This window comes from Pyxicephalus adspersus, chromosome 3 (assembly GCF_032062135.1).
Source record: "Pyxicephalus adspersus chromosome 3, UCB_Pads_2.0, whole genome shotgun sequence".
NCBI classification, from domain to species: domain Eukaryota; kingdom Metazoa; phylum Chordata; class Amphibia; order Anura; family Pyxicephalidae; genus Pyxicephalus; species Pyxicephalus adspersus.
Window position 1 is genome coordinate 68217181 of NC_092860.1, and position 26975 is coordinate 68244155.

At 37.8% G+C, this 26975-nt stretch overlaps 1 protein-coding gene across 7 annotated transcripts in view; it reads right to left on the reverse strand.

The window, feature by feature from the left end:
* SEMA6B (semaphorin 6B) overlaps positions 1-26975 on the reverse strand; it is a 251243-nt gene that overhangs the window by 58413 nt on the left and 165855 nt on the right. For all 7 annotated transcript variants that reach the window (XM_072405052.1, XM_072405057.1, XM_072405051.1 and 4 more), the window contains 2 exons: positions 23004-23135; positions 18408-18557 (listed from right to left, as the gene is read on the reverse strand). In XM_072405052.1, coding sequence (XP_072261153.1) covers positions 18408-18557; positions 23004-23135 — 282 coding nt within the window. The remainder of the gene's footprint in view (positions 1-18407; positions 18558-23003; positions 23136-26975) is intronic.

The following is a 26975-nucleotide window of genomic DNA, read 5'->3' on the forward strand; positions in this document are numbered from 1 at the left end:
GCCATATAGAGAACTCTCTTCCCAACTATTGACTTTAGGCTTGTTACAAAGGATAAAATGGCACTCTTTTCGTCTGGAGGAAAAAAATTAAATCTCAAAGTAAGGAAGGGATTCTTCACTGTATGGTCTGTGAAGATATGGAATAGACTTCCTCAGGAAGTAGTTTCAGCGACTACTATAGATTGCTTTAACAGTTGGATGATTTCCTGAAAGCACAGAATATAACTGAGTATTAGTAGTTGGAGCAAATTGCACCAGGGTTTTTTTAGGCTTCCTTTGGATTAACTTCAAGTGTTTTTATCTGCGATATGTTTGTTTCTCTAGTAGGTAAACTTGATGGAGTTATGTCATTTTTCAACCTAACAGATCTACATATACTGTGTATGTATGTTTGTTTATGTATATGGAGTGTACATTTCCATAATCTTATTGAATTATTGTGAACTGTTGCATATTAGGTTTTTATTTAGACCGGCTTTAGAATGGTTTTATTAAGGATTTAGTCCTACTTTAGCTGCAGTGCTTTCTTTATTGTGCCAAAGTTTCAAAGCAAGATTATTGTGTCAGAGTTAGCTGTTTTATAAAAGGAAAAATAATCTTTTTAATCTGAGTTTAGAAGTGATCAAAAACATTTCATGAGTACTCAAATAAAAACTAAACTTTTTCTATTGTGTAAAAATCACTTGTTTTCCCATATTGTAACTGGTATTTTGGTATAAATTATCATAAAAACTAGGGCATAGGGGCAGTCTGAACCAATTTTTCTGATTGGGTTACCTCTAATTGTGCGGTTGTTTTTGTGGTGGGTGGTGATGCATTTACTTTTAGGCTTTAGATATAAGCAGTTGAAAAAGGTGTCTAATTTAGAACCTATTAATTTTAATGAAGATCAAGCATGCCAGATCTCGATAAATAGATGTATGAGAGCAGTTAATGTCAGTGGGTGTGTGAAATCAGCAAGGGTTGACAATGCAGTGCACATGGAAGTTAGCAAAGGCAGTATATACAAAAGAATGTACATATATTAAATGGCATTAACTATATCAATATAGCAATATCTATATTAGCAGGAAACAATGACAATGCATTATCAGATTATTGAACTTGAACCTCCCTAGCGGTCCAATTCCTTCCAAATTACCATGCAAAAAGCGGTACATTTTTTTGCATGGAAATGTATTTTTCATTGTAGGCTGTAATTCTTAGGCATAACTCAGTGATATTTATTCCATTTATTAAAAATTTAATAATAAACGTTAAATAACAAAACTCAAAAATCTTAAAAAAAAAATAAAAAAATATTTAAACATGTAATGTAACTATAGTAGCATATATAATATATATATAATATAATTATTTATATATTATATGAATATTTCTTTGTATTTGACTCAATACAGCTATTTTGTATTGAATCCAATACAAAATTATTTGAATTTCCCGCCGCTAAGCCCTGGCCCCACCGACGCATGTACCTATGTCATTGGGAAACCCTGTAGATCGAATCTGCACTTTGCGGCTGGAGATCAGAGGAGGCAGACATGTCCCCAGGACCTGCGGGGACCAGCAGGACGCCAGGGAACAGCAACGGAACAATGTAGGAGGGTTTTTAACCTGCTTTTAGGTACCCTGAGTCTGACTCGGGCTTACCGCTTTTTGCAAGTAAAATGGACCCCATGTCAGACTTGGGATTACCGCTAGGGAGGATAATAACATGGGACTGCTGGTGATAATTAAAGGAGATATAACTAACTAGTAGAGTTGAACCTGTCATAATACTATTTGACAATACAATATATACAGTATTAGTTAATAAAAGACTACATGTAGTCACTATACATTGTGTTGCTGGTAATTACTGAAAGAGATGTCAACTACATTACATTATATTTTGTCTGTTGTGGATGTTTTTATTATAGCTGATTTGTTGCACATGAGCTTAGTTACGCATAATAATGCGTGTTACCACTCCTATATTAGGGTGTTTTGTTTTCCTGTTTGATGTACTCATCTATCTTGCTATCTTATACTATTGGTGATATATTGTTATAATTTTTTTTTAACTAGTATTTATATAGGGCCAGCATAATATGCAACAAAGTCAGTAGTCATTTTACTATATATATATATATATATATATATATATATATATATATATATATATATATATATATATATATATATAAATATATATATCTCGCAAGAGAAAGAAAAAGAGATAAAGATATAATATTATTGTTAATTGATACTTTTCATGTGTACAAATACGTTATCTGTGTTTCATTTCCCTGTGTTTCATACTTTGCTGGCCATTTAGCACAATAGTTATAGTGTTTGTACTGTTTTAATGCTTAAAAGACTAATTTGCCATTATTAGGTTAATGTTAAAGTATCAAATGTTCATGCTATGTTGCAGTACTTTAGGCCATATTGGTTTTCATGTTTCAATGTTTGCCCTATGCAACTTTTGCAGTCCAGATTGCCATAAACCGATGGGTCCAAATCAGTCATTTACTAAATGTACTGAAAAGTCAATGTTTCTTGGGTCATTGCCTATTTTGCATTGATTGTACTTGTTTTTGGAAAATTCCTTGTAAATATCTCAAATGATGATTTATCTATGATTTTCTTATCATGGAATGTGACAGAAGAAATGACAGCACCTGTTTTGGTTTAGTTTTTGTATACTTTGATTCATAAATATTGGTATTTTTTTTTGTGGTATATATTTTGTTTGAATATTGGTAAAAATGTGGATGTTAATCTCATTTTAGTCTCATTATTGTTGACTAGCATCTAATGTTGAACTTTTACATTAAGCCCACCTCTCCCCACCAGTGTCAAGAAGCAGTGGGCTTTATCTTTTTAAAACTCACAAAGACTATTGGGTGAACCTGGGTGATCCAACAAACCAGGAATGGATTTCTTAAAATCATGTGGTATTGTTTTGTGAATGTCCTCAATCTTGGACCAAACCCTTTCCAAGTTTACTTTTAAACACCCAAGTTCACCCAAGATGCTATATCTTCACTCCTGGGGAACTTTGAATAACTTAGGCCCTATACATTAATTTAAAAAAAAAAAATATATATATATATATATATATATATATATATATTTTTTTTTTTGCTAGCACTCCTACTTACATTACACAGCTGGGTTAACCCTGCCCCATTGGACAGGAAAGATTGTATCCTATGATTCCTGTTGTATCTCCGGGGCCATCTGGTGGTCGGCTTTTGACATTGCAGTCCGAATCTCAAGTAATTGGCATAGCTTAAATAGAGGGAGAATTTTTGTGTCAATTGTTTGTACATACAAAATGGCAGTCTGGACCCGTTTTCTGCCAATAAATAAGCATGTGATTATGCTCTGATTAAAAGGTCAAAGGCTCTTCACTAATATAACACCCTAAAAGTTGACATATTAGCAGGGGGGAGAAGGTGTGGAGCAGGAAACACATTTTTCAAAATGTTGCACTCCAAAGTTTCTGCATAAGAATTAAATTAATTTTTATAGAGCAAATTGTGATAAGAAAAATAATGGGGTTTTACTGGCCTTTAGGAAAAATTTGAAATTTAGTTCACAAGATGTTCTTAAAGATCCAGGGGGGAGGTATATTTTAGTTGTAGGTCAAATTGAAACACAACTGCTATCAGTTGTATCATATTATGCACCTAATGAGGGTCAAGTCGCCTTTTTAGGCTCTATGTTGCAATAGATATGGTCCAGGGTCAAGGGACCTCTTATTTTATTGGGGGATTCCAACTTGGCCCTGGACCATGTCTGGGACAAAACAAGCTTGGGCAGATCTAGGAACCCCCCACGAAAAAGTCTTAACCTCTCACGGGTATTGAGATGGTATGACCTTGTGGATTCATGGAGGGAAATGAACCTATTGTTTAAAGATTACACATTTTATTCAGTCGCTCACAATCAATACTTGTGCATAGACCATATTTTTGTGCAATCCCAACTTCTACCAGACCTGTTAAAGGCTAAAATATTGTCTACACCCTGTTTAGATCATGATCCCTTGATAATCCAACTGTCAGGTCTTCAAAATCCTAAAGGGGAATTTAAATAGAGAATAAATGAAAGTTTGATTTACGGATACAGAACTCCAAAGGGAAGTGGAAACCTCTTTTGGAGATTTTTTTCAAATTATTAAAGCGAATGACACTTCACCATCTAATAATTGAGAGGCTCATAAGGCCTATATAAGGGGGGAAATATAATAATGTTATTGAGGAAAAATTTAAAGAATATCATAGATGTCAGTTACAACATAAAGAGAACCCTCATGCTGATTCAAAATTACAATTAGAAACAACGCGTACAGAACTTAACCTAATTTGACCACTAGGGTGGAGAAATCATTGCGTTGGGGCGGGCATAAATTCTTTCTCTGGAGTGATAAACTGTGAAAACTCTTAGCCAATAAGGTAAATCCTAGGCCAAAGCTGCATAATTTACCTAAAATCAAACCTAAAGTTGGTAAAGTAACACAAAATCCTGAAAAAATACTACAGTCCTTTGAGGAATTTTATAAGAAATTATACAGCGTATCAAAACCGCTCACCAAGAGAGAGATATCAGCTTTTCTCCACAAGGTCAATCTCCCTAAATTGAAATCTAAACACACGGAAATGTTGGAGAAGCCATTCCCACTGGAAGAACTGGCTAACATTATTAAACATCTAGGGATGGGCAGTTACCCGGGCCCGGACAGCTTCTCTACGCTTACTATAAATTCTTTAAGTCTATTCTAGCCCCACACTTGGTGGAGTATTTTAACTTCGTGAGGGAGGGACAATCTGTTCCTTGTTATGCAAATAGAGCATATATTAGTATAATTCCTAAACAAGGAAAAGATTCATCAGAGATCTCCAATTACAGACCTATCTCTTTGATTAACTGTGATCTTAAAATTATGACTAAACTTGCCTATCCTGGCAGTTCGATTGGGGACCTTTGTAGGGTCCTATATTCACCCAGCCCAGGTGGGTTTTAGACTAAATAGGCAAGTCCCAGACCAGACAAGACGAGTGAGGGACCTCATCTCATTAGTAAACTCAAACCGAGATGGTGGTTCCCATAGACAGGCAATGCTTCTAAATATTGACCTCCAGAAGGCGTTCGATAGCCTTTTCTGGATTTATCTGAACAAAGTGTTATTAGCAATGGGATTCAACCCATTTTTTATCTCCCTCTTAAGTTCTCCTTTTAATTCCCCAGAGGTTAAAATTTCGCTGGGAGGATATCTTTCAAAATATATAGCAATTAGGAGGGGTACTAGACAGGGCTGTCCCCTCTTTTGTTTGAGTTAGCAATAGAACCTCTAGTGAAAGCAATAAGGGCCAAACAAGACATCCAGGGAATAAAATGTGGGCAAACTCTCTATTTGTGGATTATATATTGATGTTTATATAATCACCAATTACAACACTCCCCAATCTTTATAGGCTAGGTCTCTAGATGACTTTGCTTTAGTATCAGTTCTACAAATTATTAAAACTAAATCGCAAGCTTTAAATATCAATCTTCCTATAAGGATAGTGGAATCTATCAAAAGTAAATTTGACTTAATTTGGGATGGTAGTTCCATGCAATATCCAGGGGTCATGCGGTGCATAAAATATTTATTCCAGACCAGGAAGCCAAGGTATTCACAGATCTTCTGGAAGCTGCAGAGATGGTGAAAGCTTTACTTCACCCCCACACCTCCCTCCTCCCCTAGTAGCACATTGCGACAGCAACAATATACTCAATCCTCAAGACCCTCCTCCACAAGATCTTAGGCGCACATCGCCCCTACTTTACCTTATTACTAGAAATTTCATTATGGAATTTCATGGGGAGCCTGTGTTTCATCAGTTTAGAATATGTTGACCACTAGATGGAGTTGGTGGTCTTTTTTGCTCACACTACACATGTATGATTTTCTCCTCTTCACTGCAATGCATGGAAATGGCAAAAACGGAAAGATGGAGAACTGTTTATACTTGATTTTGTTTCCTGCTGTTTTTGAATCCCACATTGGGAAAAAAGGAAGTTGCTTAATAGTAGTATATTATGGGACAACCATTTTGTTATTTGTTTGTTCTTTTTTTGGGTATGCCTTCTACATCAATGATACCAGATGCCTCACTACCTCATCTATCCTGGTTCCATTTTTGACATTTTCTTCACACATGGAGGGACTCCATTACCCTGTGCCGCTGCTCAGCTGGGACGACGACACAGGACTGCACTTGTACATGATTCCAAATATTTTAGTTCTTTTTCCCCATTAACCTCCTTGAATGAAAATTTTGTCTTGGAATGTAAAGGGACTGAGGTCACCCAACAAGCGTACCACCATCCTGCGCCATCTAAAAAAGTTTCAGACGGATATAACCATTCTTCAGGAGACACACTTTTCATCTTTACACTTTCATTTGATGGCTAGAGATTGGATGGGAGAGGTATGGGGGGCTCCAGCCACAGGCCGCAAGGCCAGTGTGCTTATTCTCCTACATAAGAAGTTGCAGTACTCCACAATCTCGAAATCTTCCAACGGTAGATGGGCGTCCATGACTGTCCAATTCCAAGCCCATGCATTAACTTTGCTAGTGGTCTATGATCCTAATTCAGACAGTCTGCTGTTCTACAACAACTTACTTGCTAAAGTGCAAACACTTCCTAAAGCGTCTCTGACTGTAGCCAGGGACTTTAATGTAGTAACCAGCTTCGTGAAAGATAGACACCCACCACCACCCAAACAGGGCTATATGACCACCAATGATAAAGTGTTTCTTTTCTTTGTTACAGGGACTGGTTTAACAGATTCTTGGAGGCACCTTCACCTCTTGGAAAAGGACTTTATGCATATGTCACAGCTTCATTCAACCATATCTAGATTGGATACTATTTTGCTTTCTGATGATTTACTGTTTAAAATTGATTCTGCTGACATCCACCCCCTTGTGATCTGGGATCATGCCTCAGTTTGTGACTTTGGCAGATGGTTTTCTTCACAAAACCGAGTTTGTATGGCGGTTCCCTGTCTATTTGGCCAAAGATGAATCGTTTCAACAACAGCTACAGTACTGGTGGCATGATTATCATAAAGCGGTTCATAAAGACAACCTTCACCTGTATTGGAAATCAGCCAAAGCAGTTATCTGTGATAAAATAATGGCTTATGTTACCTCAACTAAAAAAGAGACCCTGCGCAAATACTACAGCTAGGCAGGCTTACATGGTATATTAATCGTCTTTGTCCTTATTGGACAAGGAATCAGGGATGCAAGCGTAAAGGTCTTGTGATTTCTGGATTGGTCAGTACAATGCCACTATTCACTCATACCGTTAGGTTGAATTCTTTCGGTATGGCAAAAAATCTGGGAAATTACTGGCCAATCTTACAAAAGGTTTTAGAGCTCCCCCCCAAGTTACAGCTATTAGGGACAGGTGCCAGGTGGTTCACAAATCACCCAAAGAGATAGCCACTACTTTTGCATCCTGTTACGAAGCATAATATACCTCCCAAAATAATGACTTAATTCAAGGGAAGGCTTTCCTAGACCGCTTAGGTCTTCCAAAGCTAACTGAGGAGGAACTGGGCTGTCTGAATAGGTCTATAAGGGAAGAGGAAGTGACAAGAGCTATTAGGAGCTCAGCTAACTTTAAGGCACCAGGTCCAGATGGTCTGCCGTCTGAGTTTTACAAAATCTTGGCCACTAAGGTTATGCCATCACTGACAGCATTATATAAATTCCATGTATTCTCATGCCTCATACCTGGATTTTGGACATCTAGCATTTATCAAGGTTCTTCCAAAAAAGCATAAAGATCCTTTAGATCCCAGATCCTATCGCCCTATTTCTTTGTTGAATAAGGATGTGAAGTTATTTTCAAAAATTTTAGCAGACCGCTTAGCTAGAATTTTTTCCCGGTTGGTTAGACCTGTACAGATAGGATGGTCCATTATTTTCCTTTTAGGATACTCTATATTAATGTCTAGATGGAGACTTTAGGCAAATCTACCACAATGGGTCTGGTTGTTTCCTAGCAGTAGTAATAAGTAGGGAAGTGCGAGCAAGATTTGTAAATTCGATCTCACGGCAAATCGGTCCCTTCTTGCTTACCGAACATTTAAGCGAGAACGGCCTTGTGATTAACCATGAGGTCTTGTTCTCGCCGAAAAAACAAGGGAAAAAGCAGGGGACGGGAACAGTGACTATTTCTGGCAGGAATGGTGAGGCTGGGAGCGAATCATTTGCTCCCAGGATGCACAGCAAGGCCCAGCAGCCCAATCAGGAGGGATCTGAGCACAAGCAAATATACAGGGAAGGAGGGAGGGGTTAGTCACTCTATCTTGTGTTCTGTGTGAAGGAAAGAAGCAGGGAGAGAAGTGCATTGTGAAATGGAAAGGTTAGGAGCCTTCTATATATCTGGAAATATACAGATTTTGCAGTTTTTAAAGCTACCTTGCCATTATTGATATTTTATTCTTATACCCATTGCTATCCATCAAAAAAGCCAGAAAAATTATTGTATTTCTCTAAAATAAAATACAGATATTTCATTCTGATACCACTTGCTATCAAAAAAGGCAGAAAAATTTCTGTATGTCTCTCAAAAGATACAGATATTTCATTCTGATACCACTTGCTATTTATCAAAAAAGCCAGAAAATGTTCTGTATTACTCTCAAAAAAGCCAGAAAATTTCATTCTGATCCCACTTGCTATCTATCAATAAAGCCAGAAACATTTCTGTATTACTCTCAAAAATATACAGATATTTCATTCTGATCGGACTTGCTATCTATCAAAAAAGCCAAAAAAAAAATTTGTATTTCTCCCAAAAAATACAGATATTTTATTCTGATAAAACTTGCTATCAAAAAAGCCAGAAAAAATTCTGTAGTTTTCTTAAAAAATACAGATATTTCATTCTGATACCACTTGCTAAACATCACAAAAGCCAGAAAAAATTCTATATTACTCCGCAAAAAATACAGATATTTCATTCTGATACCATTTGCTATCAAAAAAGCCAGAACAATTTCTGTATTACTCTCAAAAAAATACAGATATTTCATTCTGATACCACTTACTATCTATCCAAAAAGCCAGAAAAGTGTCTGTATTTCTCCATAAAATACAGATATTTCATTCTTATCCCACTTGCTATCTATCAAAAAAGCCAGAAAAATGTCTGTATTACTCTCAAAAATATACAGATATTTCATCCTGATCCCACTTGCTATCTAACAAAAAAAAACAGAAAAAAGTCTGTATTTCTCTCAAAAAAATACAGATATTTCATTCTGATACCACTTGCTATCAAAAAAGCAAGAAAAATTTCTGTATTTCTCTCAAAAAATACAGATATTTCATTCTGATACAACTTGCTATCTATCAAAAAGCCAGAAAAAATCTGTATTTCTCTCAAAAAATACAGTTATTTCATTCTGATACCACTTGCTATCTATCAAAAAAGCCAGAAAAAATTCTGTAATACTCTCAAAAATACAGATATTTCATTCTGATCCCACTTGCTATAACAAAAACCCAGAAAAATTTCTGTATTACTCTTAAAAAAATACAGATATTTCATTCTGATACCACTTGCTATCTATCAAAAAAGCCAGAAAAATGTCTGTATTACTCCCAAAAAAATACAGATATTTCATTTAATTCAAATTCAAAAATAGATATTTTATTGTTTGATACCTCTTGCTATTTACCAAAGAAGACCGTTTGGTACAGGTGCATTTTTGCCCGAATTAGTTGTCAAACAGGTCTGAGATGTGTGCGGAGCACAAGTACGCTGGTAGATTTATTGAGAGGGCGGACTACAATCATACAGTCACGTCATGTGGAGAGTATTGTGGACTGGGTTTAAGGGGCCTCAAGTGCAGCAGGCTATTCCTCTACAGCAGCAGCAACCAGCACAGCTGTGACAGGAGCAAAAACAGGAGTTAGCGTGGCCAGTACCTTCCGATGACTCTGTGTTGTTGTTTGACGAACAGCCTGAGCATCTGTCATTGCGAATTTCAGAGCAGGAGGCAGACTTTGAGACCCTTGGAGAGTGTGATTAGCACTTGCTGGACGAGGGTTCTGCATCAGGGCTCACCGCCTCCTCCTCCTTCTGCTGCTGCTCCCGCCGCCTGTCAGTTCTCCATTCACTTAAATTGTATTACACACTTCAGGGTGGCATTGACGATGCACTACACCAAGCTCTAGATGTCAGTTACCAATGCGGCCCACGCTCTGTCTCAGGGCCCATCGCCTCCTCCTCCTGCTGCTGTTGCTGCTGCCTGACAGTACTCCATTCACTTAAATTGTATTACACACTTCAGGTGGCATTCACGATGCACTACACCCAGCTCTAGATGTCAGTTACCTATGCGGTCCATGCTCCTTCTCAGGGTCAACTGCCTCCTCCTCCTGATGCTGCTGCTGCTGCCGCCAACTGTTAGTATTCCATTCACCTAAATTGTATTACACACTTCGGGATGGCATTGACGATGCACTACATCAAGCTCTAGATGTCAGTTACTAATGCAGGCCAAGCCTCTTCTCAGGGCCCACCGCCTCCTCTTTCTGCTCTTGCTGCCGCCTATCAGTATTCCATTCACCTTAATTGTTGTACACACTTCGGGATGGCATTGACGATGCACTACATCCAGCTCTAGATGTCAGTTACCAATGCGGTCCACGCTCCTTCTCAGGGCCCACGGCCTCCTCTTCCTGTTGTTGCTGCCGCCTGTCAGTACTCTATTCACTTAAATTGTATTACACACTTTGGGGTGGCATTGACACTGTACTACACCCAGCTCTAGATGTCAGTTACCAATGCAGGCCAAGCCTCTTACCAGGGCACACTACCTCCTCTTTCTGCTGTTGCTGCCGCCTGTCATTCACTAAAATTGTACACCTCCGGGGTGGCATTGATGATGCACTACACCCAGCTCCAGATGCCAGTTACCAATGCGGTCCACACTCTGTCTCAGGGCCCACTGCCTCCTCCTCCTGATGTTGCTGCAGCTGCCACCTCTGGACTCTGTCATTGTGCCACTCTGTGGTCTCCGCCTGATGCTGCTGCTGCCGCCACCTCTGTGGCCTCCTCCTGATGTTGCTGCAGCCGCCTATCAGTACTCCATTTACTAAAATTTTACACTTCTGGGTGGCATTGATGCACTACACCCAGCTCTCCATGACTCTTACCAATGCGGTCTCCCTGGCGATAGCTGGCCAGAGGCCACACATTGCTACTGCTCTTGCTGACCCACACTCTGTCTCTGGTCCTCCATTCTTTTGCCTAATGTCACTGCACTACTTGTCCACAAAATTATGGGTGGCATTCCTAACAAATGTCATCCAGGTCATGATGCCAGCTAGCAATTATTATTATTAATAGAAAGAATTTATATACTGTAACCACATTATGCAGCTATATAAATTAAATAGGGGTGCATACAATAAATAGAAATGCATTCTTTATGGGTGGCATTCCTAACACATTTCATCCACGTCATGATGCTGTTTTGATGGCAGAGACTGTTGCTAGTTGGTTGAGTTCACCCTTTCTAAATGTCCTAATGTTTATGCTGCATTCTGGATGCTGTCCATCATGCAAAAATCCTATTTGCCTGCTGTCACTTTGCCTGCCATTTTCTGGAAAACCACAAAGTCTTTTGGAACTTTTGTATTTTTCCTTGTTGCCATTGTTCTCTTACACTTACATATCAAATTTGGTGGTTCTGACATGTATAGGGGCTTTGCTAATAAGGTTTAAAGTTGGCCCTTTGACTTTATTGGAATTTCGCCGAGGTCTCAGAGGTCTCTGCGAGACTCTCAGAGGTCTTCTCACTCATCCCTAGTAACAAGATTAGTTTCCAGTATGTTATTCGGGGGGGCAGATAATTTACAAGTTTCTTATGCTGCCAAGATCCTATTTGGGAGAAGGTATACAGCTTATAGGTATAGGTATACAGGTTATAAGGAACAAATTGGGTTTATCCAACAGCTGTGGCATAGGCATTAGCAGCTCTCTATTCCACCCAACCCTCCCAAAAAATCTTTTTGAGATGCAAGAGATTTTCTGTCAAGAGATCCTCTTTACCTTCAATAAAGGGAACCCAAAGATCCTTTTATGCAGAACTTCGGGATTAGAGGTGGATAGTCCACAAACAGCCTATGTAAAGCTTTCTGAAGGTGCATCCACCTATGGGTCAAAGATGGGAATAAGATTGTTCAAGTTTTCCAGCATTTGGAAAAGCATGGTGACACCCTTGAAAGTCTTCACTTATCTCCGGTATCAGCAAAGTACAGGAGATAAGTGAGTACATGGACAACAAGACAGAGGTTTCCTACATCGCCGGACAAGGTGAAATTAGGATTGTCTGTTTTTAGACAAGTCACAGCCATGTTTATTTTATGGACAGAGAAGCATCTCAACGTTATAGCTTTCTAACCCCTGTCTGGAAAAATCGGTTGGCCAATCATTTGATTGGCCTTTCCTGACCAATCCTTTCCTGATCAGGAGTAGTCCCTGAACAGACATCACCTCCTTTTCAATTTTTCAAGAATATAGACCTGATGGTTCCAACGAGTGCCAGGATTCTTCTTGAAGCCCTGGTTTACATTGTAGCACCAAGAACACTGACCTTTAGAGTTGTATTGAAAATAAGGAAGGAGGCAAAGAAAGCAATAGCAATCTTTCCCATTGGAGCAGCTGGCAAAGGAAGAGTGGTCCAAAATTCCAAGTATTAGGTTGAGGTTGCCAATAATTTTGTCCAGGCCATTTTTGACATTTTGTGTGGAATGTCTCTTGCTTTTTTGTGTCCTTCCAATGCCAGCAAAAGAAAAAAACATGACAGGACATAACATGACATTTGTAATTGCAACAATTTTCTGGTGGTGCATTGCATTAATGCAAGGGTGCCAATAATTTTGGCCATGACTGTACGGTATGTTCATTGAAAGTTCAATAATAACTAACTACTTTTCATACAGGTGTTTAACATAATTCTGGTAGAATAGGATCACTTTTATAATAAAGTGGGGGAAATTACTAATCTATTATTTTGGTAATACTTCAAGTGAATCAATAACCTCCTATTTTAAAAAGAAGCATATGTTAGGAGTTAGGAACCAGATTTGTTCCATAAAGATGCACATTTTTCCCTTGTGGTTAAATAAAAGATGTCAAGAAAACCCATGTATTTCCTTATGATTATGTTGTGGGTAGGTGTGCCTCTTAATGTATGTGTGCATATGTTAGTATTAACTTATCCTTACAGAGAACAATCTCTGAATAATCCAATTACCCTACGCAACTTGTTGCCTTGATATATTTGGCATTTTGTTCCTGACATGCTCCTGATTTCTCCTGCCTCTCACTTTGTATTGGATATTATCCTTTCTGCAATTTACTCTAAACTGTTAAATAAGGATGCCAAACAGCCCTGCAATTTTAGACATGTGGCTGACTGGATCAGGGGAACCTTATATTATTCAAACACAGGTCTGGAACAGGCCCTACTATAGCCATGGGAGCTGAAGGCTCCACTGCAGTATTTCCCAACAACCTCAGGAATTGAAACATACTATATTGGTGAGGGATACAGTACTATCTGGAGGGAAAATTAGATGCAAACTGGACCTGCTGAGTTCCATACCTAGGTATCTCCCAATCATAGGAGACCCATTATTCCCACAGGGACTTGAACATACAGTGTACCGCACGTGGGTCACTAAAGGTCAGAAATGGAAACGGATCTGGGGGTTCTGGTAAATCATAGACTTAATAACAACATGCAATGCCAAGCTGCAATATCTAAAGCTAGTAAAGTACTTTCTTGTATTAAAGAAGTATAGACTGCAGATATGGAGACATTATCCTGCCCCTGTACAAAGCATTGGTCAGACCACATCTGGAATATGCAGTCCAGTTTTGGGCACCAGTTCACAAAAAGGACATTGTCAAATTGGAGAGAGTGCAGAGAAGGGCAACTAAATTAATAAAAGGAATGGAGGAGCTCAGCTATGAGGAGAGATGAGCAGAACTGAATCTATTCTCCCTTGAGAGTAGACGTTTAAGGGGGGATGTGATCACCCTGTATAAATATATAAACGGTCCATATAGAGAACTCCCTTCCCCATTATTCACTTTGAGATCATTACAAAGAACAGGATGGCACTCTTTGCGTATGGAGGAAAAGAAGTTTAAGCTCCGGATAAGGAAGGGATTCTTCACCGTAAGGTCTGTGAAAATGTGGAATCGGCTTCCTCAGGAAGTAGTTTCAGCAACTACTATAGATTGCTTTAAGAAAAAGCTGCATGTTTTTCTAGAAGAATATAACTGGGTATTAAGGCTTTAAAGTAAAAATAACAGTGACTGTTGATCTAGGGAACATCCGATTTCCTCCTGGAATCAGGAAGGATTTTTTTCCCCTGATGAAGCAAATTATACCAGGGTTTTTTTTTTGCCTTCCTCTTGACCTACTATGTCTTTTAGGGTTTTATATCTGGGATATGTTTGTTTCCCTAGTGGTTGAACTTGATAGACTTGTGTCTTTTTTCAACCTAACCAACTATGTAACTATGTAAAGGATTGACCACAGTAGGTGACTTCTACCATTTTAGTCTCCCTAGGCTGGTTACACTGCAAGCAATGCAATTTAAATATGTGTTACCTCAGCACAACAGCACACCAACTATAATATCTCAGATTTTGAAAATTCTAAAAATCACGGGAGAAAAGCCCAGGCCAGCCTGGTGGCAGGACACGACGGTTTGATAACCTACTGGCAGCCACCCCGCCGTCCATTGCCTCTATTTACCCTCACCTGCAGGCAATATATATCTCAAACCACTCACTGAATCTAATGTGTGAGCATGGCAAAGGGACATTAATATTTCGGACCTACTGAAAAAAATTGTACATGGATATCTCATAGTCCCAAAGACCACACCTAACGAAATCTGAAGGGAAACATAATTTAAAATTCTATATCTAGCTAATCCTGATTTTGAAATGTTTATTGATGGCTCTTGATTCTATAATATTGATGGAGAACCACATACTGGGTATGCAGGGGTAACTGATGTTGATGATGTATTAAACCAACAGAGTTTACCTTCCAACATGTCAGTTCAGAAAGCTGAATTGCAAGCCCTGATTGAAACATCGCCAAGGTAGGATAGATATATAATGTCTGAACATATAACCACTATGCATTTGACATAGCATAATTGTACCATATGATGGCTCATCTTCCTCATGGGATCACTTACTGAGGTAAGTAAGGAAGAACTGGGTAGCTCCTGGATTTAAACCCTTTGCTGCAAGATACATTCACTCTTTCCTGTCTTACCTGTTCATGTCAAAATCCTGGCCAGGTAGTCAAGATATATAGTAGACACTCACCTAGACCTACCGAGTACCCCTTCCCAAGACTTCAAATAGATGTGAAAATAGAATAAGTGCTTGTATATGTGCACATATTTTCAGGATGGCCTTAAGCCCGGCCAGTAGCTAAAGCTAAAGCTTTTCAGGATGGCTTTAAGCCTGCTTAGTAGCTAAAGCTACTGCAAAGAAATTAGTAGCTGAAGTTATCTTTAGATTTGGGGGCCCCAAAGTGATAGTCAGACTGAGGATCTTACTTCATTGAGGAAGCCCTATCACAAATATTGAGTGCTTTAAATAAACAAGTCTTACACACATAATATTCCTAAAGCAGTGGAAAAGTGGAGAGATGCAAAGGTATCATTAAAAATAGGCTAGACAAAATTGCTTCTGAAGTTGAGAAACCTTGGTGTAAATGCCTGCCTATTGTACTGTATTCAATACCAACAGCACCAAAAAGGAAATTAAAGGCTCTCATTTTATGGAATATTATTTGGGTTGGCCCCATAAACAGGACTGCACTTTCCCCAAGAGCTAAAAGGACTTTATTTAGATAAAATAGGTTATGTGGCCACTTTGCAGAACTTACTAAATAAGGTGCATAAATGCTTTTAATTCCATTTCAGATCCAAACTCATTTACTGGATCCCAAAAGTTCAAACCAGGAGATTTGATGGTGATATAAAGACACACCAGACACACATGCACGAAACGTGTATACATGTATAAGTTATTTGCTAATGTTGTAGGGCTGAGATGAGGTGGGCCCAGAATACTTTTTCCTTAGACAATATGTGCTATAAACACATATTGTCACACCACCTGTTTGATAAAAGGAAGGGTACAGGCATGGTTAATCAGTGAAACAACTGCTTTGGGGAAAAAAGGGGAGATCATAACAAAAGTAGGAGAGGAAGAGATAGAAATGGAAAATGACTATGATGGATGCACAGATAGAAAGGATTAGGAATGTGGAAAAAGGCCCATGTTTGGGTGCAGGGTAAAAAATGAAACCGATAGGTAGTGGAAAAATATTCCCTATGGGATATCCAGTGGAGGGAACACACAGTGGGATGGAGAAATTATTTGGGGGAATAAACATAAGTGTGTATAATGGGACAGTGAAAAGATGTAAGAAGAGGTGGAATGCATACTGTAAGTATATGACATGGCTGGAAGAGCAGGCTCCACTAGGGACTCGACATGCTGAAGAATTTTCCCACAAAGTTTGTTTCCATAGAAGTAATCATGATGGTAAGGGAATACCAATGGGAACAAATACAGTAAAAAGATAAACAGTGGAGAGCCCTTTAAAGGTACTGCAGTCTTATTGGACATATACTAGCAATGTTGGACAAAGATACAGATGATTATGTCACGGTTATCTTGGTTAAATCCTGCTAACTAGGTTACTGGAATATTCTGGGCCTTGCTCAAACCAATCCTTTTATTATTTTATTTTGTGTCACCTACAGTTATGTCTTATTTAGGCTGCTTTTCTGTGGCAATAAAAATTGTACATCACAAGACGAACAAAGTATCCACCCAGTTCTCTGACTTTCAGATGCTAAATGGTTTTGCCCTAAGCAAGGCGTCCACAACAGGCACCATGCCTAAAGTAGGTGTTTGTTTGGTTAATAGAATGGCCAAAAGGGGAGAATAAGAAGTAAAACAATTTTGTCATAGACTCCATCTTGTTTTGTAGCAGAAGCATCCATGAGAAATATACCAAGAAATCGGAGTGCATTGTGAGGGGTAAACCATCCTGTACAACAGGATATCAGGTCAGTCATAAATTGTTTGGGGCTATCAATCTCTGAGGATTCCTGAAGGATCATTTTTCACCTCAACCTTTATTTACTTTTCTGTACCACCTACTTTACTTTGCATAAATAACACCATCTTTTCAAAATAAATCAGAACACCAACTCTATAGATATATTGGTGTCTGTGTCTGTTCTCTTACGATCGTAATAATACCCTAATAGCTAATGTTTCTTTAAGAAATACATACATTTTTCCTTGACACCAGTAAGGGGACTAGGGAGAGGATAACATGCAAAGAAGACTTTTGCTTACACATAAATGCAGCTGATTAACTGTAAATCAATTATTCATTCTGACATGCCGTTTTAATACCATTGCCTATGCACTTTTTTTTACCATACCCTTAGTCTACATTTTCTAGGTTTTTAACAGATTTATTAAAAGTTCAAAGCAGCAATGTCACTAGAGTTAGTGTCACCCAGTGGAGTCAATTCTACTAAACCTTTTTACCCATACATACCAGGCCAAAAAGCATCCCTAATAATGGTTTAATGATATATGCCCAGCAACATTCTAGAACATGAGACAGTGGTGGAGAAAGCCAGTAAGAAAAAAGTGAGTATATCACCCTATTTATTATCCCCCAGGCAAATAAGCCCCTAATGAGCAGTTAACCCCCGCAGTGAGGAGCACCACAAGGAACAGAAATATTTTTTTATGGCTAAAGGATCACACAGAGATATCCATAGTCAAATTTAGTACAACACTAACACAATCAAAACTGCCATAATAGCATCAGTACAGTTCTGAACAATTAAAAACCATATATGCAGTCATTATTATTACTATACTGAAGCTGCGTGTCCATTGTCCCAATCTTTACTGTATCAGCATAGCCAAAAATATGTCCAAAATTAAAAAAGCAGCTAACACAGCTAGAAATATGTCTTTAGTCAGTCAGTACTATATTGTCACAACTAGAAAATATGTTCATAGCTACAAAAAGTACGGTACTGATACTACCAGAAAAATGTCTATAGTTCCAATCAGTAATGGATATTAAAAAGATGTAAACATTATCCAATTTACATACAAATGTTTATAACATTCGCAGAAAGTTATTGTATATGATTTTTTTTTCATGTTTACAGGTAATAGTGGGTTTTACTTGGGCTCCATGTTATCAAACCTTTTAACATTCTAGTGTGTATATGTCTTGCATGTTTGGGTACCTTGCTAATGTTCTGGTAATCCAAGGGGAGCTTCCAAGAGGGGGAACACAATCCTCCACCAAGGGGTGTGACTTTACAAAACTCAACACTTCATCAGGGAGATTACGAGAAGAACTATAGTTCACGGAGGGGCCAACACAACAGCCTGGCCTGCAGTAAAGCAAAAAGAAAAATTGAATTGTAAATACATTAGCCATTTTTTATATACAATTACTCCCAAAACATTATGTTTTTAGAAAGCCATATGATTAAATATTAGCAATTTTCACTATTTTATGTCACAGTATGTTAGTAAACCTGTTCATCAAACCTATATTTTTATTTTAAAATATATTCACATTTATTTTATTACACACAAACACACTGACACAAAACACTGAAACCTCCCATTTCCCTTTAAAATATAAAACAATATAAAAAAACAAAACAAATATAAAATAGCTTTTAGGTGAGGCTGGATAGAAAGCTCACAAAGAAAGGATGGAGGGGCCACAGCCAAGATGAAGCGGTCAAAGTCAAGATTAAGGGGTCATAGTATGTGGACAGTGCCACAATATTACTTTCTTCCCTGCTCCCTGCCACAAACCTATAAAGCACACCTGGAGCAGCAGTGGCTGTGTGTCTGTGTGAGACGGACTCTCTGAATATTGATTTGTATAGGGGGAAGCACTGGTTTAACCTCTGAGGCGGTTCATTTCTGTCAAGATTTATATGTATAAAAGCGGTACATTGTTTTTCATGAAAATTTATTTTACATTATAGACCTAAAATTCTTAGGCATAACTCACCGAAATATGTCTAATATTTAATAAATTTAATAGTAAACTTTAAATAAAAGAACAAAAATCTGTTAAAACAAGCGTGCATAAAAATACTGAAACCTGTAATATAACTGTACAGTAGCATATATAATAATGATTACTTTGTAATCGATTCAATACAGTTATTTTGTATTGACTCCAATACAAAATAATTTAAAATTCCCGCCACGCTTCCTCGCATGCACCCGGGGAACGTCAATGCACTCACCAGGAAAAGGTCAGAGGAAGGGGGCGCACCCCGAGGATGGGATCCGACGGGCAGGACAACGGAGGACGCTGGTGGGACCAGGTAAGTGTTTATTTTTTTATGTTTTTAGCTACCCTGAGTGTGACTCGGGGTTAACGCTTTTAGCAGGTTTTTTTTTACCGCCGGCGAGGTTAAAGCAAGCCTAGACAGTCGATTTATGTTTATAGCAGGAGGCTATACCAAGGACTTTTGATTTGGTGAAATACCACGGTGATGGAGGACTGTTTTGTTTTGCTTTTTTGGACATAATAAATATAGGCAGAAGTCCTAAGGAGACATTGTTGCCAGGAGTTACCTCTAGTGTAGTCTGTTTTATTATCAACATTAGTTCCCCTCCTAGCATTCTAATCTTTGCTGACGGGGAAACGGGAGTGGAGGCATTCAGCTATCAAAGGACAATTTAGTGCCCACTAAATTTCTGGAATATGAAATTCCAATTATAGAGTGCAGTTTTAGCTTACAAAAATTTGTTTTAGACATTGGGCATTTTACAGAATTCAGAAACTTCAAAGTCAATGAGCTTCTGTGTTATTACTTATTCAAGTTGTCAAGTTATGATTCTGTAGTGAGTTACCATAACACCCTTAGCAAGCAAATCATTCTTCAAACTTGCTATACATATGACTGAGACCCATGTGAGTGCACCAGTCATCTTTGTACAGTGCTATCTGTCAGAGCTATATTTGGATGTATGTATGTATGTGTGTATGTCTTTACTAGGAAACACATGGAGACATTTCAACCAAACTTGCTATGTACCACCATCACTCGGAAATGCATCAACACATTTCAACCAAACTGCTAGACATATGACTCAGACTCTTACCTTCATTGTATTCCTTATCACCTTCTACAGAAGCAAATTCATATGTGGTGGTAACAGACAATGAATCTTTATGAGGAACAGGCCTAATTGCAGAATCCAGGCTGGGATATACAACTGTGTCCTAGGTTTTTGCTGAGAATCCACTTATGCTTACATGTCAAAAACTGAAATCATTTAGATTGTCTCACAGTTCCTTTCCATTGCAAATTGAAACACTGCCTTTTGCTGATTTACCCAACTGGTACAGATGATATTTGGAGCATGTGTGATTTTTCCTAGAAAGCCAGCACTCTTTGTGCAAACTAAAATACACTGTCAATAATCAAATATTTTAAAACCAAACATTGGAAAAGTAGATCTTTATTTATGTGCATCTTGCAGAGAATGGCCTGTTGAACCAGAAACTATCATAGATTAGTACCCATAGTTACAGGTACTGCAGTTCCAGTTTATAGTTCTCTCATTTGCCTCCAAGTGCATTCCCTGCTGTAAATGTTTCCCACTCCAAGTTGCTACCCACATGACACTCCCACTGTATAATTAAACTACACTGCTTTTATACCCCCTCCCCCTTTTACATTCAAAGCATCACTCTTCTCACATTTTACTTTTTACTTATTCTATTCCAATCCCTTCAGTACCCACACATCCCAGCAAATTTCCCTCTCTACCTCCACAACCACCCATTAATCATTATTTCACACCAGCAGATACTACCAACTGCTTTGCCTCAAACTCCATTTTCCTTCTAGACACCCCTATCACTATTTAATATGCTGATGGCATGTTAAAGAGTCCTGATTACTACAATACAGATACAAAAAAAATCTGTTATATTTATGTGTAGTGTAGTTTCATTTGAAATACAGGAAGGTTAAAAACCCCATCTATTTATGGATTTTGCCGTCTATGTACCACTATGAACCACTGGAAAATTCCCTATCCCCGAGGGATACAACAGGAAGTAAGAGTAAATCCCCCAAAGACAGTTAAACTATTGTCCTGTTATCCCTTGTTCTAAGGAAAACTCTAAAATATTAAATTTTTTCAATTTTCTCATTGAAAAAAAAAATACCCAGATAGGACAACAATAGAAACTACACATTTAAAAGACTTTACAAAAGTTTTTTTAAATAGATAATAAATAATAAAAAGCGGTAAAATCCAAAATTATTTAAAAAGAAACATGTAGTTGGAATGTGTAGAGGCTTCAATGCTGACCTTTCTTTCTGGGCAATAGTATTTTAGTTAGATAAGCAATAGAAGCCAGCATGCTTCTCTGACTTACTATATATGCATTCAAAACTAGGAGAATACTTCCCAAAGTAAGAGGGAATACCACTTACAGTTGTTACTAAAATAGTTGTCCATTTGGAACCATACTCTCTACTTCAGGCCAGAAAGTAAAAGGTACAAAGGCAGGAAAATAGACAGATGTGTCAATTTCTCTCCACACTGCCCAAAATTAGTTTACTTTAAAGTAAACCCATGTGTATAATACAAGGGTCATCTTTGCAGCATCCAGGTGTACAAAGCTTGCTGCATCATACACAAAAGACTGGAGGGTGATTCAATTAGGTACTAATTAAAGGATTATGATGTCAACAATGTAGCTTGTAATGTAACAAAAAGAAATGAATAAATAAATAGGATAAAAGATCCTTACTTGCTCCTGAGGCTGCTTCCTCAGGAATAAGTAACAAGGGTCCATGGAAGCAGCCTAGTTCTGCGAAACGCCTCACATACCTCTTTTTGTTAAGGTTTCTTCTCCTAAAAACTACCATTTTCACAATAATTACAAGAAGTCTAAAACCACCCATGTAAATGTGTTTTTTTTATAACTGTATCTGGAATATTGTTTTAATGTGTTTAAATAAATTATATCTGCTTTTTCACAATTTCTGATATTACCTTTTAAAATCGCACTGTGTTTGAAAAACCTTTGTTTAAAAAAATTGTTCTATGTAAATTAGGGATAGGGTACATCTAATATTTCACCTTGGGGTTCCAACCAACTATAAATGTGAAATTTCAGTTTTTTTCTTTTAATAACTTACTACATTGTGTACAATTCCGTTTTCAGTCATGGGATCATTATGGAGTACTAAGTGTATAAATGAGAAAAAAGATTGGGCTGCAACATAAATGAAAATTAAAAACGTGAGGAGGGTGTTTTTTACAGCAGCTTTTGTGAGTGTGCTTTGTAATATGAGGTCATAGTTCCTAACCTCAGCTACTACAATTTTGAAATTCCTGGCATCATCTATCACCCTAGAAAGTAACCAGTCAAAATGGTCCTAAATGGTTCCTATTTAGTACACATGTGCATGTCAGTGTCATTGAATTCCACGTTCAATCTAGCTTGTGCACATTGAGTATTGATGGGTATACCCGGGGGGGCTCATCTGGCAGATGCAGAACAACTATCTATATCCAGAATGTATAAATAGAGGTGGTAAGTGGTCTGAGATATTCCTTTTTAGGTACCAAATTTCCAAATTTTTACTTGCATCAAGTAATTTCTAAAGTCACCTCAGTTCACATACATACTCAGATTCACTTACATTTCAGCACATGCAATAGAAAACACATGTATTTTGTTGCTTTGAAAAAAATGTCTGTCCATTACTACTGTCAATACAGTACTGAATATTTCGTGGACGTGGTTAAAAGTAAAAATGCTTTTTGATATAATCACTTACCGTGGCGAAGGAACTAGCTCCTCTGCCATAGGTGTCCATATAGAATCTGGAGTGCGCTGCTCCTTAAACCGGCCTGAAAATATCAAGGCTACCTGTTCCATGTCAAAAATACAGACAGCAGAACCTTGTATGCTGGAAGAAAATGCAAAGTTGGGAGAAATCAGTGAAAACTTTTAAAAACTTTTAACAGTAAAACTTTTTACACCTAAATAAAGAAGGCTGACAGATTAAGGGTCAAGGGTAAAATGACATTAGGACTAAGCCACATAAGGGCACACAGCCGTTACAGAGAGCTCTAGCTTTTTTTTTTGTTAGCTTCCTAATAACCTACAACAATTTTTTAATAACTGTTAACCTATAATATAGTAATTAACTGTGCAATTCAGCTCCACTTGACACTGGTAACATTTTAGGTTAAATCTCCCAGTATCACTTTAAAAAAGAAGGATTATTAAAGATGCTTTAATACATAGTCATTTTTATGGCAAAAAAGTTTACAAGGCCCATGCAAAAATGATAATAAAATCAATATCAGTATATTCACATAAGAAAATTCAGAAGTAGAATATATAATCACACAAGAGACATATTAGTTTGGGATCTTAGTTCACACATTTGATGTTTTATATTAGCATATCAAGATAATGGTTAGTGATGATGTGTACTCATGTAATCTTTATGGGAAATACAATGAATTAGTTACGATATTGTACATGACTCTTGGGAAGATTGGGATATTTTATATTGAGAGTTGGGAACATTTCACAGCAATGTGAGAAATGTTAAGACTTGTTGCAAGGTCTTGAATAACAGCCTTGAAGAGACAATATATGCAGCAAGGAAATCAAATACAGTACATCGAAAACACACTCTAAGGAGACCAATCCATGTTGTTCTGAATTAATTCAATTAATTAAAAAGTGGTGTTGACATTACATTACATTATTACCAGGTCATTATACCCAGTGCTGTGTCAGCAAAAAATTGTGTTACAGTGTTACACAATGGGGCCGATTTTTTTATTTTTTTTGACATTCACTGAAACATTTCTGGTAGAGAATCAATTACTGTCATTGAAACACATAGACCTGAAAGATTATATACCAGGTAATGTTTTAGTCAGAATCACTTGCTTTGTAAATATACCTACAAGTAGAGAGGTTTTATATTTTATTTATAAAATAAATAGGGCACCACCCACAGTGCTCTTCAGTCCGCCCCTGTCCCACCTGCTCCGACAGTGTATGCAGATGTCCCAAAAATGACAGTACAGATTTTTTTTGTCTCTGTACTGATCTGGAGCCTATGTACCTTTTATAGGTACCTATATTAACCAACCTACCTCCCTTTTGTATTGCTAAAGCAGTGTCTTTTAATCAGGAAGCAAGAAGAATGAGGACAAGGCTTAGAACAAGACAAGTAAACTAGGCAACTAAGGCTTGGAGTGCAAAACCAGAAAGCAGTAACAAGAGCCAGCAGATATGGTGGTGTTGTGGTATGGGTAGCCAGCTAAAGTGCTTACAAATTGGGGTAGAGGGAAGTTATAGCTATGGAAAAATACAGAGAATTTACTGTAAACAGACCAACCCGATGGGCTGGGTCCCTGGTTCATGTGGTATGTTGACTGACTGCTGGTGGGAGTTGAACAGTATGTCATATTGAGGAATCTTCATTTGTTACATTCTATCATTCTAGCTGTATCCGTGTATAAATCTATGCCTTGTGGTGTTTCACTTTAACCTCCCAAGTATGATGAGTGTGTATATATATATATATATATACCTCTTTCTCTGATAGTACACTTTGTACTACAAAAAAAACCCTAACAAACTTATACTAAGCCAGTCAGCCAGAAAAATTAAAGCTAATGTATGGTTTAAATAGATTTTTTATAATACAAGGTGTGCTATTAATAGCAGTCCTTTAAGGTAGAGGCAATGTTCCCCTTCATTTGCTTCTGATTACCAAACCCTCAGGGGCCCCAATGACCACCACAGTACCAATATGGCCAAATCTGACCTCCATTGCATTTTTCTGGCCTCCAAATTTATAATAACTCGTTTTGGTCGAACAGCTGAGTGTTCAATTCGGCAGCTATTTGAATAGCCCGATATTTTTCGGGTGATCGAATGCCGAATTCGAAAACCATTAAAGTCAATGGGAGGGGGGAGTTCGGGGTTTTTTTCTGGACTGTGTAGAAGTGCCAAAGCAACCACCCTGATTGCCTTTGCAGCCCTAGTGTAACTGTAGTGTGCGTTCTTGAATAGAGATTTTCTATAGATAGAGAATCTCTATCCAAGAACACATACGGAACAGCAGTTCATCTGCAGTCACAGCTAATTGGAAGCACACAGTACTTATCAGCCCGGTGACCATGGGAACTGAACTGCTGATGAACTCTCAATGGAGAAACTCCATTTCTTTTTCCATTTCAAACCTTTTTTTTTTTTTTATATATTTTTAAACACGAATTTGCAGTCGAATTATGTGTTTTTCTGGTTGGGTCTGCCAGAAATCGAACCGCCATTTTCGAGTCGAATATAGGGACAACCCGAATTCAAACACCAACACTAATAATAATACTCCAGTCTTTTTTGGCCTCAGCTGTAGCCTTCTGGCACTCTTTAACTTTACCTGTATCTCTCCAGCCCTCTTTGACCTCCACTGTACCATATGCATCTCCTTTGGCGTACACTTCACTCCACTACTAAAAACCTGAACCAAAGAAACTCCATTGAGAGTTCATCTGCAGTTCCACTGCGATCCCGGGCACTAGAGGTTAACTAGTGGTTAATTACCCTCTATTGCCCAGGGATCGCTGGATCGCTGAATCCTCCTGTTTGCGATCCCCAGGCACTGGAGGTTTATTACCCTCTAGTGCCCGGGATCGCAGTGGATTCTCGAGGCTGCAATCATTCTTGCATCCCTGGGAATCCTGCTGTTTGTGATCCCTGGGCACTGGAGGTTTATTACCAGTGTTTGTGTCAATGGTTTCTTGTTCAAAGGCCAGCTTGATGATGTTTTCAAATTCCCTATGGTAGATGTCCATGATATTACCTGATATGGTCCTATACCAGTCTTTGTTATTTAGTTTCCTTTAGCACATATTGAGGTATTGGAGTTGGTCCATGACGACAATATTTCCACCTTTGTCTGATGGCTTTATAATGATATTTTTGTTCCTTTTTGTTCCTGCACACTATGTGGACACTACTCTTCAGCTAACATACTGCTGCATATATGGGCACACTTGCCACCTTCTTACCACCATCGGAGCACAATCTGGAATCTACTACCAGGTAGGATTAAAACCAATACCTTTATAATGAATACAAAATAATGATTATAATAAAAACAACGGTTACAACATTGTAAAATCTTTCTTTTCCTCAGAACTTAAAGCTCCTGTATATTGATGCTACTACCTATATATTCAGTAAAAGCAAACCCACTAAGGTATTGAAAACTTCCATTATTCTAATCTTACTACAATATATTATAACCCATTTTAGTATCTTCTACTATATATATTCCTATTACATAAATCTTGTGGCCATTTTCATCACACTCACAGCCAATCTTGTGTGTGTATCTATTTGAAATTCACTGATACATCATATTACTCATACTATTATTGAGCAACCTCAGCACCATCATGTAGTCATTTTTAATCACCTTATCTATTTTACGTTTACCTATATATCATACTAGATACCCATTTTTACCCTATCCAACACATTGGATAATAATTAGGATTGCATGAGCAGCACAACATTACAAATGCCTGTTTTCTCCTAATACCTAGGAAACATCACCTAAGTGCACTTTGAAGGACTACACAAAGGATGTCCTATTTCAAACAATAAGGCAAGCCCTAACTGTAAGTTAAATATTTTTACAACATATATTACCAAATATTAATGCTATCATCTCAAAAGATCCTCTACTAAACACTATATCCCCCGTTTCCCC